This window comes from Zonotrichia albicollis, chromosome 6 (assembly GCF_047830755.1).
Source record: "Zonotrichia albicollis isolate bZonAlb1 chromosome 6, bZonAlb1.hap1, whole genome shotgun sequence".
Taxonomy (NCBI): domain Eukaryota; kingdom Metazoa; phylum Chordata; class Aves; order Passeriformes; family Passerellidae; genus Zonotrichia; species Zonotrichia albicollis.
Genome location: NC_133824.1, coordinates 41,754,746 through 41,769,751, shown reverse-complemented (window position 1 = coordinate 41,769,751; position 15,006 = coordinate 41,754,746). Strand labels below are relative to the sequence as shown.

At 43.4% G+C, this 15,006-nt stretch overlaps 2 protein-coding genes and 1 long non-coding RNA gene across 7 annotated transcripts in view; 1 reads left to right on the top strand and 2 right to left on the bottom strand.

Moving 5' to 3' along the window:
- Positions 1-152: 152 nt before the first annotated feature.
- On the bottom strand, positions 153-1,307 carry LOC102062478 (serum amyloid A protein). The gene is made up of 3 exons (XM_026793196.2): positions 1,174-1,307; positions 716-854; positions 153-294 (listed from the first exon to the last, which is right to left on the bottom strand). The coding sequence occupies exons 1-3, from the start codon at positions 1,289-1,291 to the stop codon at positions 153-155; spliced, it is 399 nt and encodes a 132-aa protein (XP_026648997.1). The 5' UTR covers positions 1,292-1,307.
- A 4-nt stretch (positions 1,308-1,311) lies between these two features.
- LOC141729379 (uncharacterized) lies at positions 1,312-7,416 on the top strand. Its single transcript, XR_012580854.1, has 2 exons — positions 1,312-3,861; positions 3,981-7,416. It is a non-coding gene; the product is annotated as an uncharacterized LOC141729379 (long non-coding RNA).
- Positions 7,417-7,606: 190 nt separating this feature from the next.
- The window catches only part of HPS5 (HPS5 biogenesis of lysosomal organelles complex 2 subunit 2), a 64,112-nt gene continuing 56,712 nt past the window's right edge, over positions 7,607-15,006 (bottom strand). For all 5 annotated transcript variants that reach the window (XM_074543346.1, XM_074543343.1, XM_074543342.1 and 2 more), the window contains 10 exons: positions 14,209-14,355; positions 13,628-13,702; positions 12,537-13,141; positions 11,279-11,402; positions 10,945-11,100; positions 10,250-10,369; positions 9,843-9,956; positions 9,442-9,548; positions 8,508-8,793; positions 7,607-8,059 (listed from right to left, as the gene is read on the bottom strand). In XM_074543346.1, coding sequence (XP_074399447.1) covers positions 7,999-8,059; positions 8,508-8,793; positions 9,442-9,548; positions 9,843-9,956; positions 10,250-10,369; positions 10,945-11,100; positions 11,279-11,402; positions 12,537-13,141; positions 13,628-13,702; positions 14,209-14,355 — 1,795 coding nt within the window. In that variant the 3' untranslated portion in view covers positions 7,607-7,998. The remainder of the gene's footprint in view (positions 8,060-8,507; positions 8,794-9,441; positions 9,549-9,842; positions 9,957-10,249; positions 10,370-10,944; positions 11,101-11,278; positions 11,403-12,536; positions 13,142-13,627; positions 13,703-14,208; positions 14,356-15,006) is intronic.

Below are 15,006 nucleotides of genomic sequence, written 5' to 3'. Positions count from 1 at the left end.
TGGCAGCCCCATTGATGCCCCGACACCGACACGGCCGCCCCCCCAGTCCAGCGCCCCGGGAGGATGGACGCTCGCAGAGAAAGGGACAGTTCTCAGGAGGATTCCTTTATTGTGCAGTACAAAGCGAGGTGTGGCAGGAGCGGAGTACAGCGCTAGTACTTCCTGGGCAGCCCCTTGGGCCGGTAGCGGTTCGGGTCCCCGCCGCTCCGGCCCCATCTGTTCGCCTCCTGGTCCTGCCGGGTGTCCTCGGCGCCTCTGCCGCTCACGCCGCTCTGCCAGCCCTCCCGGGCGTCGCTGTGGGGAGGAGAAAAGGCACCTGAACACTCTGCATCTAACTCAGCCTTGTGTGGGTTCCCTCACTCGTGGTTTCCATAAGGCTTCTCAGGGTGAGATACAAGAGCATGCTCGGCCTTTGTCTGAGAGCCCATGGTGGAATCTCTATCTGTTATGTCGGTAAATGAACCAGCAATGAAGGAAAGTTCCTTATCAGAAATGCAGAGAGAGCAATCTGCCTTCTTGGGCCGACAAGAAGAAAGGCTCATGCTCATGTGGCACCATTCCTATAGAGACCGACTGTCCAGGTGGGAAATTCTTCCCCTCCCCTCTGCTGTCCTTCTAGGTACTAAGCTGAGTACAAGTCTGAAAGGACCTCACTGCAGCTGGAATGCCTGGATCCCAATAACTCACTGTTAACAAGCCAAGCACACTCCATTACCTGATCACTCTCGCTGCCCAAGCACCACCAGGTCCTCTCCGGGCAGCATCATAATTCCCACGGGCATGGAAATACTTGTCAGCACCTCTGTAATTCGCCTCACGCATGTCCCTGTATGCTCTGTACATATCCCATGCTCCTGAAGAAGGCAGAGAAACAGAAACAACCTTAACTTGAAAGAGTCACACCAGAAATAGTTTGGTACTACCTCAGCCAGGAGCTGAAAGGCCCAAGGAGCAGTAACAGAGTGGGGCACTGCCCCACATCATCTTTGCACAGAAAGGGGACATCTTTGCACCTGTGGGACTGATCAAGGCCCTCGTCCAGCAGCAGAAACCAGGCGGTCTCTAACGTGGAGCTGAGTATTTCCCAGCTCTGAGGGCTGCAGCACTGACTGCTGGTAGCCTGTGCTTGGGGAGGGGTTCCTGAGGGAAGGGCCCCTGGTTACAGCAGCTTACCTCCCACTGCATCCCGGGCAAATTTTCCGGCCTGGGCTACTCCTCGGACTATCCTTGGTCTCTCAGCACTCACACACAGAACAACGGAGAGCAACACGATGCAGACCCAGAGCCTCATGGTTCCTGGCCAAGCCTGGCAGGGAGCTGGGAGACAGTGAGAGAGATGAGCAGTTCTGGAGCACCACTGAGAACCCACCACACCCCCAGCTCTGTCTGGGCTGCTGCCTCAGTGCTGAGGGCTCACCCAGGACCCCCTTCTCCCCCTGCAAGGAGTGGTGCCCTCTGTGCAACCACAAGCTCCACAACAAAAGCAGGTGCACAAGAGAAACCAGCATTTTAGCACTCCCTGCTGCTCCTGCCATGAGTACAAAGAAGCCCCACATGCTAAAGCATTGGTTCTGCTCCCAAAACACCAGCTCATAACACTGCACACAGCTCACAAATTCAGAATGTCACTCACCACTGCAGAACAGTAAAGCCAAAGGAGATGGAGATGGTCTTGTGTGCTCTCAGACTCAAAGAGGGTATTTATAAGCAATTCAAACCCTTCAAAAGAGGAAACTGGAAAGGATACCCATGGCTGGGAAATCCCCACCAGAACTTTCAACACAGAAATCATTACTGGAAACTTGTCCTTACTGAAAGTCCACAGCTCCTGTTACGCAATCTTTTAGAGGCGCTTCTTTTACGACACTTCTTCAGTTGTCTTTGGGACTATTTGCTCCTCATAACAACCAGACTGACAAACTGCCTTAAAGGCTGAAGAGTTCCATGTGCTTCAAGTGTTACTGGTATCTTAAGGGTGATGCTTATGTTTGGATCTTGGACTGAACAGAGCTGGGAGGAGAAGGTGCCTGACTGCCTGCACATTGCAGCATGAGGCCAGGTCTGTGTCTGTGCACAAGGAATGTTACCAGAAGGGTTGCATAAACTGCTAAGTGAAATTCCCATGCGTGCTGGGATTGCCAGATGAATTCCAGAGTGAATGAAATGGAAAATGTGAAGTGTTGCTCTTAACTCCATTGCAAAGCAAAGCATATACACCTACATCCCTGCTGATCTAAGATAGCACAGACACACAGACCATCGAGAGGCTCTGAATGGTTCATTTTGCCTTGGCTTGCTCTTACAGGCCCCTCTCAAGGGTCTCCAGCTACCTTGCTGCAACAGCAGCTCCATGGGGCTCAGGTGGAAAATTTTGGAAGTAGCAGTAAATATTTGACTTAATTCAGATCCATACAGCCACAATTCTGCTAGACTTTAAATCAACTGTCTGGCCCTATTGGCATGGTTCACTGTTTAAGTACCCACTGTGCTCTCCCTGCTTAAAGCCTGCTCACTCCCCTTGGTTAACAGCTTGACACAACCCTTTCCCCTGCAGAAAACTCCAGGGCTGAGTGCAGTTGCACTCGAGTGAGTGTGCAGGAGGTGTCCCCATTGTGTGCCCTTGTACATGATTTGGTGAGTCCAGGAGAGCCCTTCAGGTGCCCCTCTGAAGAGTGAAGGGCAGCTGCCCCACACACAACTCTGCTACTGGGAACAATTTGCTCCTGGAGCTGCAGGGCACAGGCATGAGTTGGAAGAGGTGCAATAAAGTTAATATAAGTGTCAACAGTAACTGTTATTGGGTGTCACTGGACTTCAGTCGAAAAAAAATTAGCTTAAGGGGAGCAGAGACATTTTCCATAACCTGAAGCAGGACAATACTCTGTAGCATGATGTATCTCAGAATGGAACACTGTGCAACAAGAATCTAAACCCGAAGCACAAGGACAAAGATTTTTGTCCTCCTGAAGCTGATACTTAACAGTGTAACAGCTTAGCCACTGCAGGGACTGGAGTGCTGTGCTTTGCTACAACCCAGCTCACAGCCTGATGATCCACACCCTTGCAGTACACAGCAGCTCAAATCCTTCTCTGCTGGCTACAGATAGCCCCGGCCATCACCTTTTTGGTTTTTACAAAACAAGGAGAATGACTCCTGTAAGTTGGGGTACAGGCATGTGGCACTTTGCCCAGGGACTTGGAACAAAGCATTGCCCTCAAAACTGACCTAAGGAACCCTTTCCCTACAAGAGCTCACACACTCTGGACTGTAGAGGATATTTTGAATCTTACACTCTTTCACATTCTCTCCAAACCAACATTTCTGCACAACACGAAGGACAATGAGGACAAAAAATGCATTTCTGCAAAACATGAGGACAATTGCAAGAAGGCAGGTGCTAGAGGGATTCTTTAGGACATCTCAGAGTGCATCCCCTGGTGTCCAGCAAGGAGGACAGCAGCAGTGACAACAATGCTGGAGCTGAGATAAAGCTGCAGCTCGGGGCTCCAGCAGGGAACAGCCTGAGCCCTGCTTTCCTGAATTATTGTATTTGTGGGGCAGGAAGGAATGATGAATCTGACTCCATGTTCTCAGAAGGCTAATTTATTATTTTATGATACTATATTATATTAAAGAATACTAAACAAAACTATACTAAAGAGTAGAGAAAGGATACTTACAGAAGGCTGAAAAGATAATAATGAAAACTCGTGACTCTTTCAAGAGCCTTGACACAGCTTGACCATAATTGACCAATAAGTCAAAATGATCCACATGAAACCAATGAAGCCATCATCACTCGGATAAACAAGCTCCAAACACATTCCACATGTGACCACAACACGGGAGAAACAAATGAGGTAAGAATTTATTTTCCTTTTTCTCTGAGGCTTCTCATCTTCCCAGGAGAAACTCCTGGGCAAAGGGATTTTTCAGAAAATATGAATGTGACACCATATCTCCTTGTCCTGCACTCCAGGTCATGACCCTTGGCTGACAGAAATGAGCTGCAGCCAACACTGCTGCTTTCACAACACAGAGAGGAGAAGCGTGGAGGAGAGTTTGAACAGAGCATTTCCTCCTGCCTAGCAAGAAACACTGGCAGCATGTGCACACTGGGGAACAACACCCTGAGGGGGCCTGGAGACCATGTCTTGGTTTGTACATTCTGATGCAGTTAAGATAAAAAGCAACCCCATGCTGGTTGCCCTGTAACTGTAAATATTTATGAATGCAAACTATGTTCCTCAAACATTCCACAATTTTGCAATCTGAGAAAGGGGATGAGGTGAATTCCCAGCTCAGGAACAGTAATATCTGCAGATATTTCTTAATCTGGGAGAGAACAGTACCTTTTTATGCTTACACGTGCAATAATTAATTTCAAGAGTTTTGCCAAGTATTGAATATACACTACCAGTGACTTTGGGCTTATAGACATGGAGAACGATTGGAAACTTGTCCCCTTTCAAGCAGCAGATTGAAAATGCAGGTATTAATCTGAAGTAAAATTGATTTACCCATAGGTTTCTAATAGTGAAATAATGATGATACTTTTTTCTTTGATAAAAAGAAAATACCAGCAGCAGTTTCTATTTAAAGCTGCTCCAGGCTAAGCCCCCTTTATTCATCTCTGCTTCTCAAGGGTCTCTCCCACCACCACCAGCCACCCAAAAAAGCCAAAGCTGAGCTGCAGCTCATCTTCCCCATGAGGCTGGCTGAGCTGTCAGTGATGTGCTCAGCTGGCTGACAGTAGCCTTGCTCTGTGCAACTGAGGCAGCTTCTGTTTCATTTCTGAACAGAAGACCCTCTCATTTCAGTCCCTTCACCTACCCATGAGATGAAAACAAACTCATCCAGAATAGGAAACATTAATTTTCCAATTCTTCTTTCAGAGAGCACATTCTCACTCTTTATTGACAGCCAAGTTAGTTGAAATGATAAACACAAGATCACTTTAGACACAAAATCTGAACACACACTTCCCATTATGTTATCTGCATGACCCTTCTGACATGATTTTATTGTTTTTTAAAGGCTCTAACTGGAATTATGATTTACTGAAAAAAAAAATAGGCCCCAACCCTCAGTCAAAGTTAACCACGTGTACAAAACCCCCACAGAAATAAGAGACTGATGTGTGCACAAAATACACCAAGCAAATAGAGTGGAACCATAGAGAGGTAAGCCAGGCACATTCTCAGAATTCCAGGAAATCCTGAGGAAGGCAAGGGGAGCACTCAGCTGCACCACCCACTGCATGAGCCTGAGGTGGGTAACTGTGGCAGCCCCTGAGGCAGCAGCAGCTCATGTGGCAGGGAACAGAACAGGCACCAACACCATCTGGTAGGTGCCTGCCTCCCATTGCAAGCCTTACTGTGAGAGCACGGGGTGTTCCTGATGGCACAGAGCCTTCTATTTCCAATGGCAGTGTGTAAACCCCAGAAGCTTTAAGCTTTGTGTATTGGCATTTCCACAAGCAACAGTCTGGCTGCAAGCCTGACATGCATTGTGACCCTGGAATTTCCCTTCCCCACGTTAAGTAACCAACCCACCACACTCAAATTTTTCTTGCTGACAAAATGAAATATTCTGCAGACTGCATCTCTCAAAAGGCCAAACATTGTACTCAGTCCTATTTTGATTAAAAGCATTATTTTGCACCAATACAAGTGGTGCAAGTCCACATAAAAAGATTCCTTATAAAGCAGTATTTTCACATCATTTTACAACAATATTATCAAGTTTTAATTAAATTTAGTTCCAATTAATGCATTACTTTTTTTATTTAAATGATATTTGTGAAAATTGAATATTGACCAGATGCTGTGAATTTCTGCTTAAAATGAGTCATACAGTGAAGAGGATCAAAACCAGAACTCAAAAAAAGAAACTCATTCAAAGATGTATTAAATGCAGAAAGAGTGCGAGTACAAAGCAGAGTTATGTAAATGAGATATAAAATCCAAGTAATTTTGTGAATCTTCATATTCAACCAGATACATAAAAAAAACTTCTTTCTTGACAGCATTCATCTAAAAATACTTATGTGAACCTTCAGCTTTTAAAAATATTATTAAAATAAGGCCTCTCACTTTCCAAAATGTCAGAATTAACTGTGGAATTACCAAAGTTGACCTGGACTTCAAGAAAACCTGTTTCCCACAACATTCTCCAGGAGAAACTCATGTCCAAGCTCATGGCTTGGACACATGGACTGTTCACCAACCAAAAAACTGGCTGGATGGCCAGGCCCAGAGAGCGGAGGGAAATGGGAGTTCTATCTAGCTGGGGTACGGTCACCAGGGGTGCCCCCAGGGCTCAGTGCTGGGCCCAGTCCTGTTCAAAATCTTTATCAGTTTTCTGGATGAGGGGATGGAGGGCAGCCTCAGTCAGCTGCAGACACACCAGGCTGGCTGGCAGTGCTGATCTGCTGCAGGGCAGGAAGGCTCTGCAGAGGGATCTGGACAGGCCGGAGCGATGGCTGAGGCCTGGCTGTGTGAGGGTCAGCCAGGCCAAGGGCCGGGGCCTGGCCTTGGGCACAACAGCCCCAGACAGGGCCACAGGCTGGGGCACAGGGGCTGGGACCCTGTTGGGCAGAAACGACCTGGGGGTGCTGCTGACAGCAGCTGAACATGAGCCAGCAGTGCCCAGGGGGCCATGAAGGCCGAGGGCACCCTGGCCTGGATCAGCCATAGTGCGGCCAGCAGGACCAGGCAGGGATTGTCCCCCTGTGCTGGTGAGGCCACACCTTGAATCCTGTGTCCAGTTCTGGGCCCCTCACTGCAGGAAAGACATTGAGGGGCTGGAGTGAGTCCAGAGAAGGGAAATGGGGCCGGTGGAGGGTCTGGGGTACAAGTCCTGTGAGGAGAGGCTGAGGGAGCTGGGGGTGTTCGGCCTGGAGAAAAGGAGGCTCAGGGGAGACCTCACTGCTCTCTGCACCTGCCTGGAAGGAGACTGGAGCCAGGTGGGACTGGGTTTCTTTTTCCCAAGTAACAAGGGATAGGACAAGAAGAAATGGCCTCAAGTTGCTCCAGGAGAACTTTTGATTGGATATCAGGAAACACTTTTTCACCAAAAGCATTGTCCAGTACTGGAACAGGCTGTCCTGGGAAGTGGTGGAGTCACCATCCCTGGAGGCATTTAGAAGCCATGTAGATGTGGCACTCTGGGACATGGCTCAGTGGTGGATTTGGCAGTGGTTGCAGGCTAATGGTTGGAGGGTTGGATCTTCAGGGTCTTTTGCAACTTAAATGACTCTGATCCACTGTCCCGAGGTTTGCTGGAGTATCACAATGGATGTCTATGGTCACAGTGCACAGACAGGCATGGGCAATTTAGAAATATTGTGTTTGTAGTTTAACAGTGAGTTAATTTAACAAGTCTGCCTGTTAAACAGCATTTTTTAATATAAATCCACTACTTAAAAATATTACTCTCCCATTTTAAGACTTGGCTTAAATAACATATTTCAAATAGTTAAGGCCTGTCCATATAATTTAAGAAGGGGAAAAAACCAATGGGTACCATAACAGACACTTCTACAGCAACAGTAAAGGTAAATGCCATTTACAGGAAAGTTAAACAAGTATAGGCTTAGATACCTCCGAGGAATTTCTCATGTTTACAAACAAAAAAGCAAAAAAACTTTATACACCATAATTTAATACTTAGGGGCTCATATCCCTGAACACTTAAGTTATAGACTCAGAAAATAAATTCAGCAATTTTCATCTTGGAAATCTGTAAGCTTAATTTCAAGATAAATACTGGCTTGTTTCGATCTATATTCTACAGTTCAAAAGTCTTCTCCAAAGGAATAAGGAAGAACTGTCACCACTTCAGGTCCAGATACCTGCCAGATGGAGATTGGCTCAGTATAACTGAACTTTTTAGACAGGAGTTTGTTTTTTTTAAGGGCCTGTGAAATTTAAGAGGCACTTGAATATACAGTCATGGCAGTATAAAATGTTCCCAGAGTTCTCCCAAGTTGTTTTCTATGCTTGCTGAGACCACAAAAACCGGTCACACCTTTCCAACATGGACTGAATCAGCGCTCTGCAAACAAAACAAAGGGAACAAAAAAAGTCAAACAGTACAAAAACTAACAACAGAAAGAACAACAGAGCTTTGGTTTGCTTTTTAAAGAGAAATTTGTAAAAAATATGATTGCATTTCAGAAGTAACATCCTGACATTACCATTCAAACCTCTGAAAGGAGGAGAGATCAGAGTCTGTACAGGTCCCAGCAGGACAGATCTCTTTCAAACAACCTCTTCACATAAACCTTTAATGTATGATTTTCTGTTTCCTCATTTTCAAATTTAAAATGACTACATTGCAAAACACTTAAATAATAGGAAAGCTTTCAGATGAGTCTAAAATAGGAGGAAAGCTTTCAGATGAGTCTAAAAGAGGTAAAAATGTGAAGCACTATATCTTCTTGTAAACCAAGAAAAAAGTTTAAAGCATGGAGGAAATCCAAAAAGAATCTGACATCTCTCACCTCTGCCTTTTCTCAGCAATTCTCAGTATCTCACAGACACCAGTAAACCTCTCAGACAGCTCCAGTGCCAAGCCACACTCCTGCAAGAGAGGCACAGCTCGGGTGGGGCCGATGGCCTTGGCCAGCAGCAGAGCGATGTTTTCCACCGTGATGCCGTCAGGGCAGCCCGGGCCCCCGTTGCTGACAGCGATCCCGTTCTGTGGGCTGTGCTGCTGGGAAGCTGTGCTGTGATTCTGTGCAAGATGCAGAACAAACTTCCATTCTTCTATGGTCTCTGGAATGGAACCTAGATGTAAAATGAGTTTGTTACACTATTTGTAAAGCAAGGATTATTCTAGTATGTACACAGTATCTGTACTTAAAAGGGAAGCTAGCTATTCTGTTTTGCTCTGAAATTGTAGGCAACCAAGCAAATTGTACACAGAAATGTATTGCCCTAACTCAGTGTAAAGATTTAGTGGTGAACACACATGGCTTCACAACAGTTCAGTATTTGAGGCTTTGGATTAAGTCAAGAGATAAAGTTTTGTCCATCTTAGGGCCAGAGTGTATTTTCTTACAAGTTCTGCCTTGTGGTACAATGCTTCACTCACCCTAACTCTGGGTGCCTGCACATGTAGTGGGGGAGTTTTGTGCTGTGCAAAAGGCTTCCTACTCCTCTGTCTACAACACCAAGGTTAGCTTTTATTCCCAACTGATAAATAAATCAAGATTCTTTAACTTTTAAGCATTTTCTAGCACAACTGATTTCACAAAGTACAGCATGAAGTTACAAGAGCACAACGCCATTTATGTGTTTCAAATATGCTGTACTACACACAGGGCTACAAAAACACTTCAAAAGATAAAAGTTGAAATCAACTTTGGGCAAACTGCTATATAAGGGCATTCCTACATTACAGAAGTATGTTTAAAAAGTTTAAGAATTACTAACCATCTTCTCCATTCAACAGGCTCAAATCATCCAAATGAACAATATTAGTAAAGGCTTCTGTTCTTCTATCCAGCTCCAGACAGAGAAAAAGATATCCAGGCCAAAATCTTGAATAAGAGAGTAAAGATTTCTAGGAACCAAATACTCAACTCAAACCAAAGTCAAGAACAATCACATCAGTAAAGACAAAAGCAATTCAATTTAATGAATGTCATAAACAGAGAGGAATAACTCCCATTTGAAACATTAAATTGGACATGGAATATTCACCCTCAAAAAAGGAAAGGTTTTTAAAAAAACCCTGTCCAAACAAGAAGCAGATAGGTCATTCACATTTGTATCTTCTCAGGGTCAGAATACCTACTAACCAAGTATCTAGAATTACCAAGTTTTCTCCTTACCCATGTGATTTACAGATGTCAGCCATCTTCTCTTTCATCACAAAATCAGCTGGAAGTTTAATCAAGAGCAGAATGAGCTGGCTGTAGCCCCAAGTAAACAAATGTGATCTTGGCCTAGAAGATGAGAAATTCAGTTTTAAAGCATTATTGATTTTTTTCAGAACATTATGCCAAATTTATGAAAAGAGAGGAGGAAAAATGAATGAAACACCATGTGCAGTCTCAGCAGAGCAGCCACTCTGGAAGGCATTGCAAATAAAAGTTATTTAATCCTTTGGTTGTTTCTGATGAATGCTGCAAAATGCTCCAAAGAGTCAATGATCCAAACTCTCACACAAAATCTAACCCAAACCCAGACCTGTTAAGCCTTTCTGCTGCACTCAGGAACTTGAATGAAACCAATTTACCTGGGATTTCCTTCCTCATCCACAGTGTTTGCCCTTTGTGGAGCATCATGAGAAACTGCCAAGCACAGCCAATCCAACCGTACAGATTCCGGCTGCAGAAGAGACCTAAGGAGAAATGGCCTGGAAAACAAAGCAGACACTAAAAAAAAATCCTACCAGTTTTAAATATACCAGATATGGAGAAGCAGAGATTGTGTGTGGACAAATTAACATTAAAAAAAAAAAAAGGGCTGGGGGAGTGGTATAAAATTAAGTGCGGAAAAGCCTCAAATAATTTATGTCTCTATAAACAGAGGCAACCACAGAAAATCAAGCTTGCAGGTTGACTTCCCACACGTTTGGTTTGGGGTTTTTTTGGGTTTGTGGGGTTCTTTTGTTTGGCTTGCTTGGAGTTTTTTTAAATGCAATCTAACCCCAGTACACTGACTGCAGATATAGGAAAAAAAAAATCAATTCAATTTAAAGTGTTATTTAGTAAATGCCTTTAAAAACTAGATACTAACCTAACAAAAACTCCAGTCTAAGGCCAGCTACAACTGCCAGAATTACTTGGAACCTAATGCTTAAGAACACAAAGCAGACAGATACAGAAACACAAAAAAAAAGCCCCCAAAAAGCTAAAACAAAAAAAAAAACCAAGACAGCTACATGATGGAGAGAGCAGACAGATGAAAAGGATTCTACATTCCCCTCACCTTTTGTCCTCTGGCTTTGATTTCACCAGACTATCTAAATATGCTAAAAAGTGAGCTGGATCATTCCTGCAAAGCTGTTTAATATCAGAAGGCAAAATAGAGGGGTGGAACTTGATCAAGGGCCGAAGAGCTGTTTCCCCAAATTTTTCATAAAGCCTGGAGAAAGAAAGAGAATAAAACCTACTTTCAGTACCAAACAGCAAAATAAATTTTTCAAGATCTCCTGCAAATTCAAGATAGCACTGAAAGATGATCTCTCTAAGAGAGTCCAGGAATCTTCATGACATGGTAAGTGAAGCAATTCCTGCCACGAAGTTCAGATTTGGACACAAACCTTTGAGCATGTGCCAGCAACAGTGGGCTGTCATCCCACGGCCCCAGGTCATGCAGCAGCTTCAATATTTTCAACATATCTTCACTTTCCATTGCTAAAGCCACTGGACTGTGACAAGTTATTTCTGAAATAAATCAGCACACAAGTTACAAGATTTGGGCATTTTTTTTTCCTTTAACCTGTCCTGGCCCTCCTTTCCATCCTTCTGCTGAACAACAGCTATTACTGCTTTCATGGGAAGCTCAACACCCACCTCAATCCCAATGAAATGCAGGTATTAATGTCCAGGCCCAAGTGCAGTCCAACTAAGGACAAACTGGGAATGCATACACTACTTTCTAGGGCTCTCAGAATCCAAACAGTGAAGGGATTTCCAGAAACACAAACACCAACCCTCAAAGCAAGATTGTGTGGTTTAACTGCTCTCAGCTGGAGCAGAATCAATACTAAGACTTTAATTCACTCTTAAAAAGAATTACATAAGGCAGAAGCTGAGTGCAGAGAACAGAAAACATTCTGTTTTCCAGTATCATCATGAAGCTTTGGTTCAATAAAACTAAAGGGAGATCAAAAAGATCAAAGTATTTCTGTGGAACAGGGAAGCATGAAGTGATCACAAGCCATTCATCTACATGGAACCATCCACTCCATTCAGTTTTGTTTCATATTAATTACATTGCTTTCCAGGCCAAATCTTCCAGTGCAAATGCTGAAGCTCCTCCTCTCCCTTCTGCCTTGTTTCTACAGATTTGTGATTCTAATTAGATGCTTTTGCTCTTAGAAGCTCATATGTTTGTAAACAGGCTGGGATCACTACAGTGCTCCATTAACAAGGCCCCTGTAACTAACAGGTTTGAAGTTGCAGAGTGGAAGGAGAACAATCTCTCTCCAAGGCGCCAACAATTCTTTTTTTTTAAGAAATCACAGGTTATTCTGAGTTGAAAGAGACCCACAATAATCATCAAGACCAGGTGTTAAGTGAATGGTCCATACAGGGCTTGAACCCACAATGCTGGGATTATTAGCACTGTGTTCTAACCAGCTGAGCTAAGTTCTTCCCAAGGGAAGTACCCAGGGGAAAAACAATTAACCAAACAACCCAAAACCAGAACAAAAACTCCCACACACCAAGCATCCTCCCCCTGGCACAAGGAAAATCTGCAGACACAATTATAAGGGTCTTCAAAGTTTGGTGGGTTTTTTCCTCCCAAACAGTCTTATTTTCAGTTTAAGAAGCAATACAACATTCATCATTTACCTTTCAATCCTGCAATGTATGTCTCCCATACATCAGGGCTGGTGGCACACGTGGTTATAATACACTGCTTTACTCTCTTTAAATCCAAAAGGAAGAAGTAGCTTTGCATAAACCTACAAGCCAAGGTCCCTGAAGCTGCTGGTGGCAGGCTTCCCTCAGAGCTCTCCTCAGCCTCAGCACTCCCAGCAGAAAAGACACGCAGCTCAAAGCACAGAGTCGTCAGCTCCACGAGATCTTTCAGAACATCAGGCTCAATGGCACATGGAGGAGACAGCTGAAAGCCACAGCCCAGAGGCACAGACACATCAGTACCATTTTCACACATGGATTTGCTCACACAGGTTTCAGCAGTATTTTCCTTTTCAATGCAGTCTTCCAAAATATCACTCTGTTCCTTGTCTGCTGGGTCTCTGTCAGCTGGAGCCACTTGCATGTTCTCCTCCAGGACTGCCCTCTGCTCTTCAGCACACACAGTCTTGTTTTTCTTAAGAGGCAAAGCAGAATGCTCCTGGCTGAATTTTTCTTCTAGATGGACAAGCCATTCCTGTAAGACCCTTCTCATACACTGAGGTTCTAACAAAACCAGGGGATCCTGGAGCTTGGCTCTGCAGCATAAAAAACAAGTTTGCTAAGTTTAACAATTATAAGAAGCCACAAGTGAAGTTTCAAATATGCTTTGTGTAACTATACTCCTACACTTGACTTGGACTCAGTTGTTAGTTTTTTTGTGATTTTGAGTGCATCAAACAGAATTGAGGCTACTTCGCACAGTCTACATTTAAACTCAGCACATTTTGAGCTCCCTAGGATTTCTTTCAGAAGGAATTTTTGTGATTTTGATTTTTTTAAACTATGCCTGTACTTAAGACAAAGGGATAATGCTAGAAGAGCTTTTAGCTTTTTGCTTGGTTTCAAAAAGAGGAATCAAATTATTCACCAAATGAGATCCCTTCAGGTTATGTTTAAAGACATTTAGAGCATCACTCTTAAATGCATGTACAACAAATAAAAAAATTAAAATTTTAAAAACCGAATCATTTTTTTCTGCCAAAGGCCTACATATCTATACAGTAAAAAGTTCCTCTGCTTACATAGTTTCTGCTGTTGCAGCCTTGAGATTTCTCAGATGGTCCTCCTCAGGAAGCTGGCAGTTCTGGGGTTCTGACCTAGAAAAGCACAATCATTTCAGTCTCATCTGATATATTAACTTCAATAATTTACATGAGGATTTCCTGAAAAACTTCCTCAACCCTAATTCCTTTATTAAATACAAAGCTATCACTTGTAAGAAGAAACAGCTCAACAGAAATTATGGATAAATTGGGCATGAAGAGCAACAGACAGTACTATTTTGGTGGCTTTCTATTATTGCTTCTACTCCAGCTACAGTAGATTTCTGCAGGTACTGAACCAAAAACAGTACCATGCAAGTGTATGAAAGTTAGTCCAAAGTGGTAAATAAGCACTGGAATATGAAATTACTCAGCTCTGTGCTCATTGCCTCATCAGCTCTAAAAAAGGAGTTGGGAGAACCACTGAAAGCACCACAGGAATGAAGGCAGCTGGAAAAACCTAATGCCAAGTTACTCGTTCTGCTTGAAAGAATTTTTTCTGTCCTCAGGACATCCAGCAAATGCTGCACAACTGCTAAGAAAATGTGATTTTCACTCACTCTTTTTCTTCCTGGGGAGATGCTACTGGATTAAGAGTTAGTTCTGGCAGCTGCTCATCATCCTTTGCTTCATGCTTCCCTCTAGATTCAGGACTTATATGAAGCGTGCCAATCTTTTCCGTGGTTTTGCGTACAAAGCTGGAAACACTGGGAATCACAAGTTCAAACATTTAACATCAGGAGTTCAGAAGCAAACAAACCAAGCACTCTTTTCATTCAAACCATCATTTCAGAGACTTTATAATCTGAAGAACTTTTGAGCAAAGGATGAGAGCAGTGATGATCAACAGGGACAAAACTTACTAAGAATGTGCTCAAAATCTGTACTCCAGTCACGATTGTGTTTTCATCACAGAAACCTGAAATGTTTAACACTCCTGCTGGAGAAACGGGATCCCATACCAACATCAGCCAGAGATTTTTGACATGTATTTGTGATTAGTATGCAAATAAATGCAGGTTGGCTAAACTGCATTTTAAAGCTTTTAAACATAAAGCATCTTTAGGAAATTATGTCACTCTTGGTGGCAGAAAACCACTTGACAATGCTTCAAAATAATTCTTCAGATTACAAGGCTCACCAACAACATTCTTTTCACTCAGCAGTCCCTATTCCTTCAGGTATTTTATTGAAGAGAAAGCTCATTGAACATACCAGAACTCAATTATTTCTACCACTGCCATGAAGAGAACTATGTCAACAAGATTTGGACAGACAAATAAGCTTCCTGCTTTCTGCTATAGAACTAAAAAAAAAAAAAAGAAAAAAAGAAAAAAAATCCCAACTCAACATAATTA

Coding starts and splice junctions, on each gene's coding strand:
- LOC102062478 (XM_026793196.2), bottom strand. CDS start 1,291: ATGAGGCTCTGGGTCTGCATCGTGTTGCTCTCCGTTGTTCTGTGTGTG. Junction 855..1,173: donor TGCCCGGGATGCAGTGGGAG/GTAAGCTGCTGT, acceptor TGCCTTCTTCAG/GAGCATGGGATATGTACAGA. Junction 295..715: donor TGGGCAGCGAGAGTGATCAG/GTAATGGAGTGT, acceptor TCCTCCCCACAG/CGACGCCCGGGAGGGCTGGC.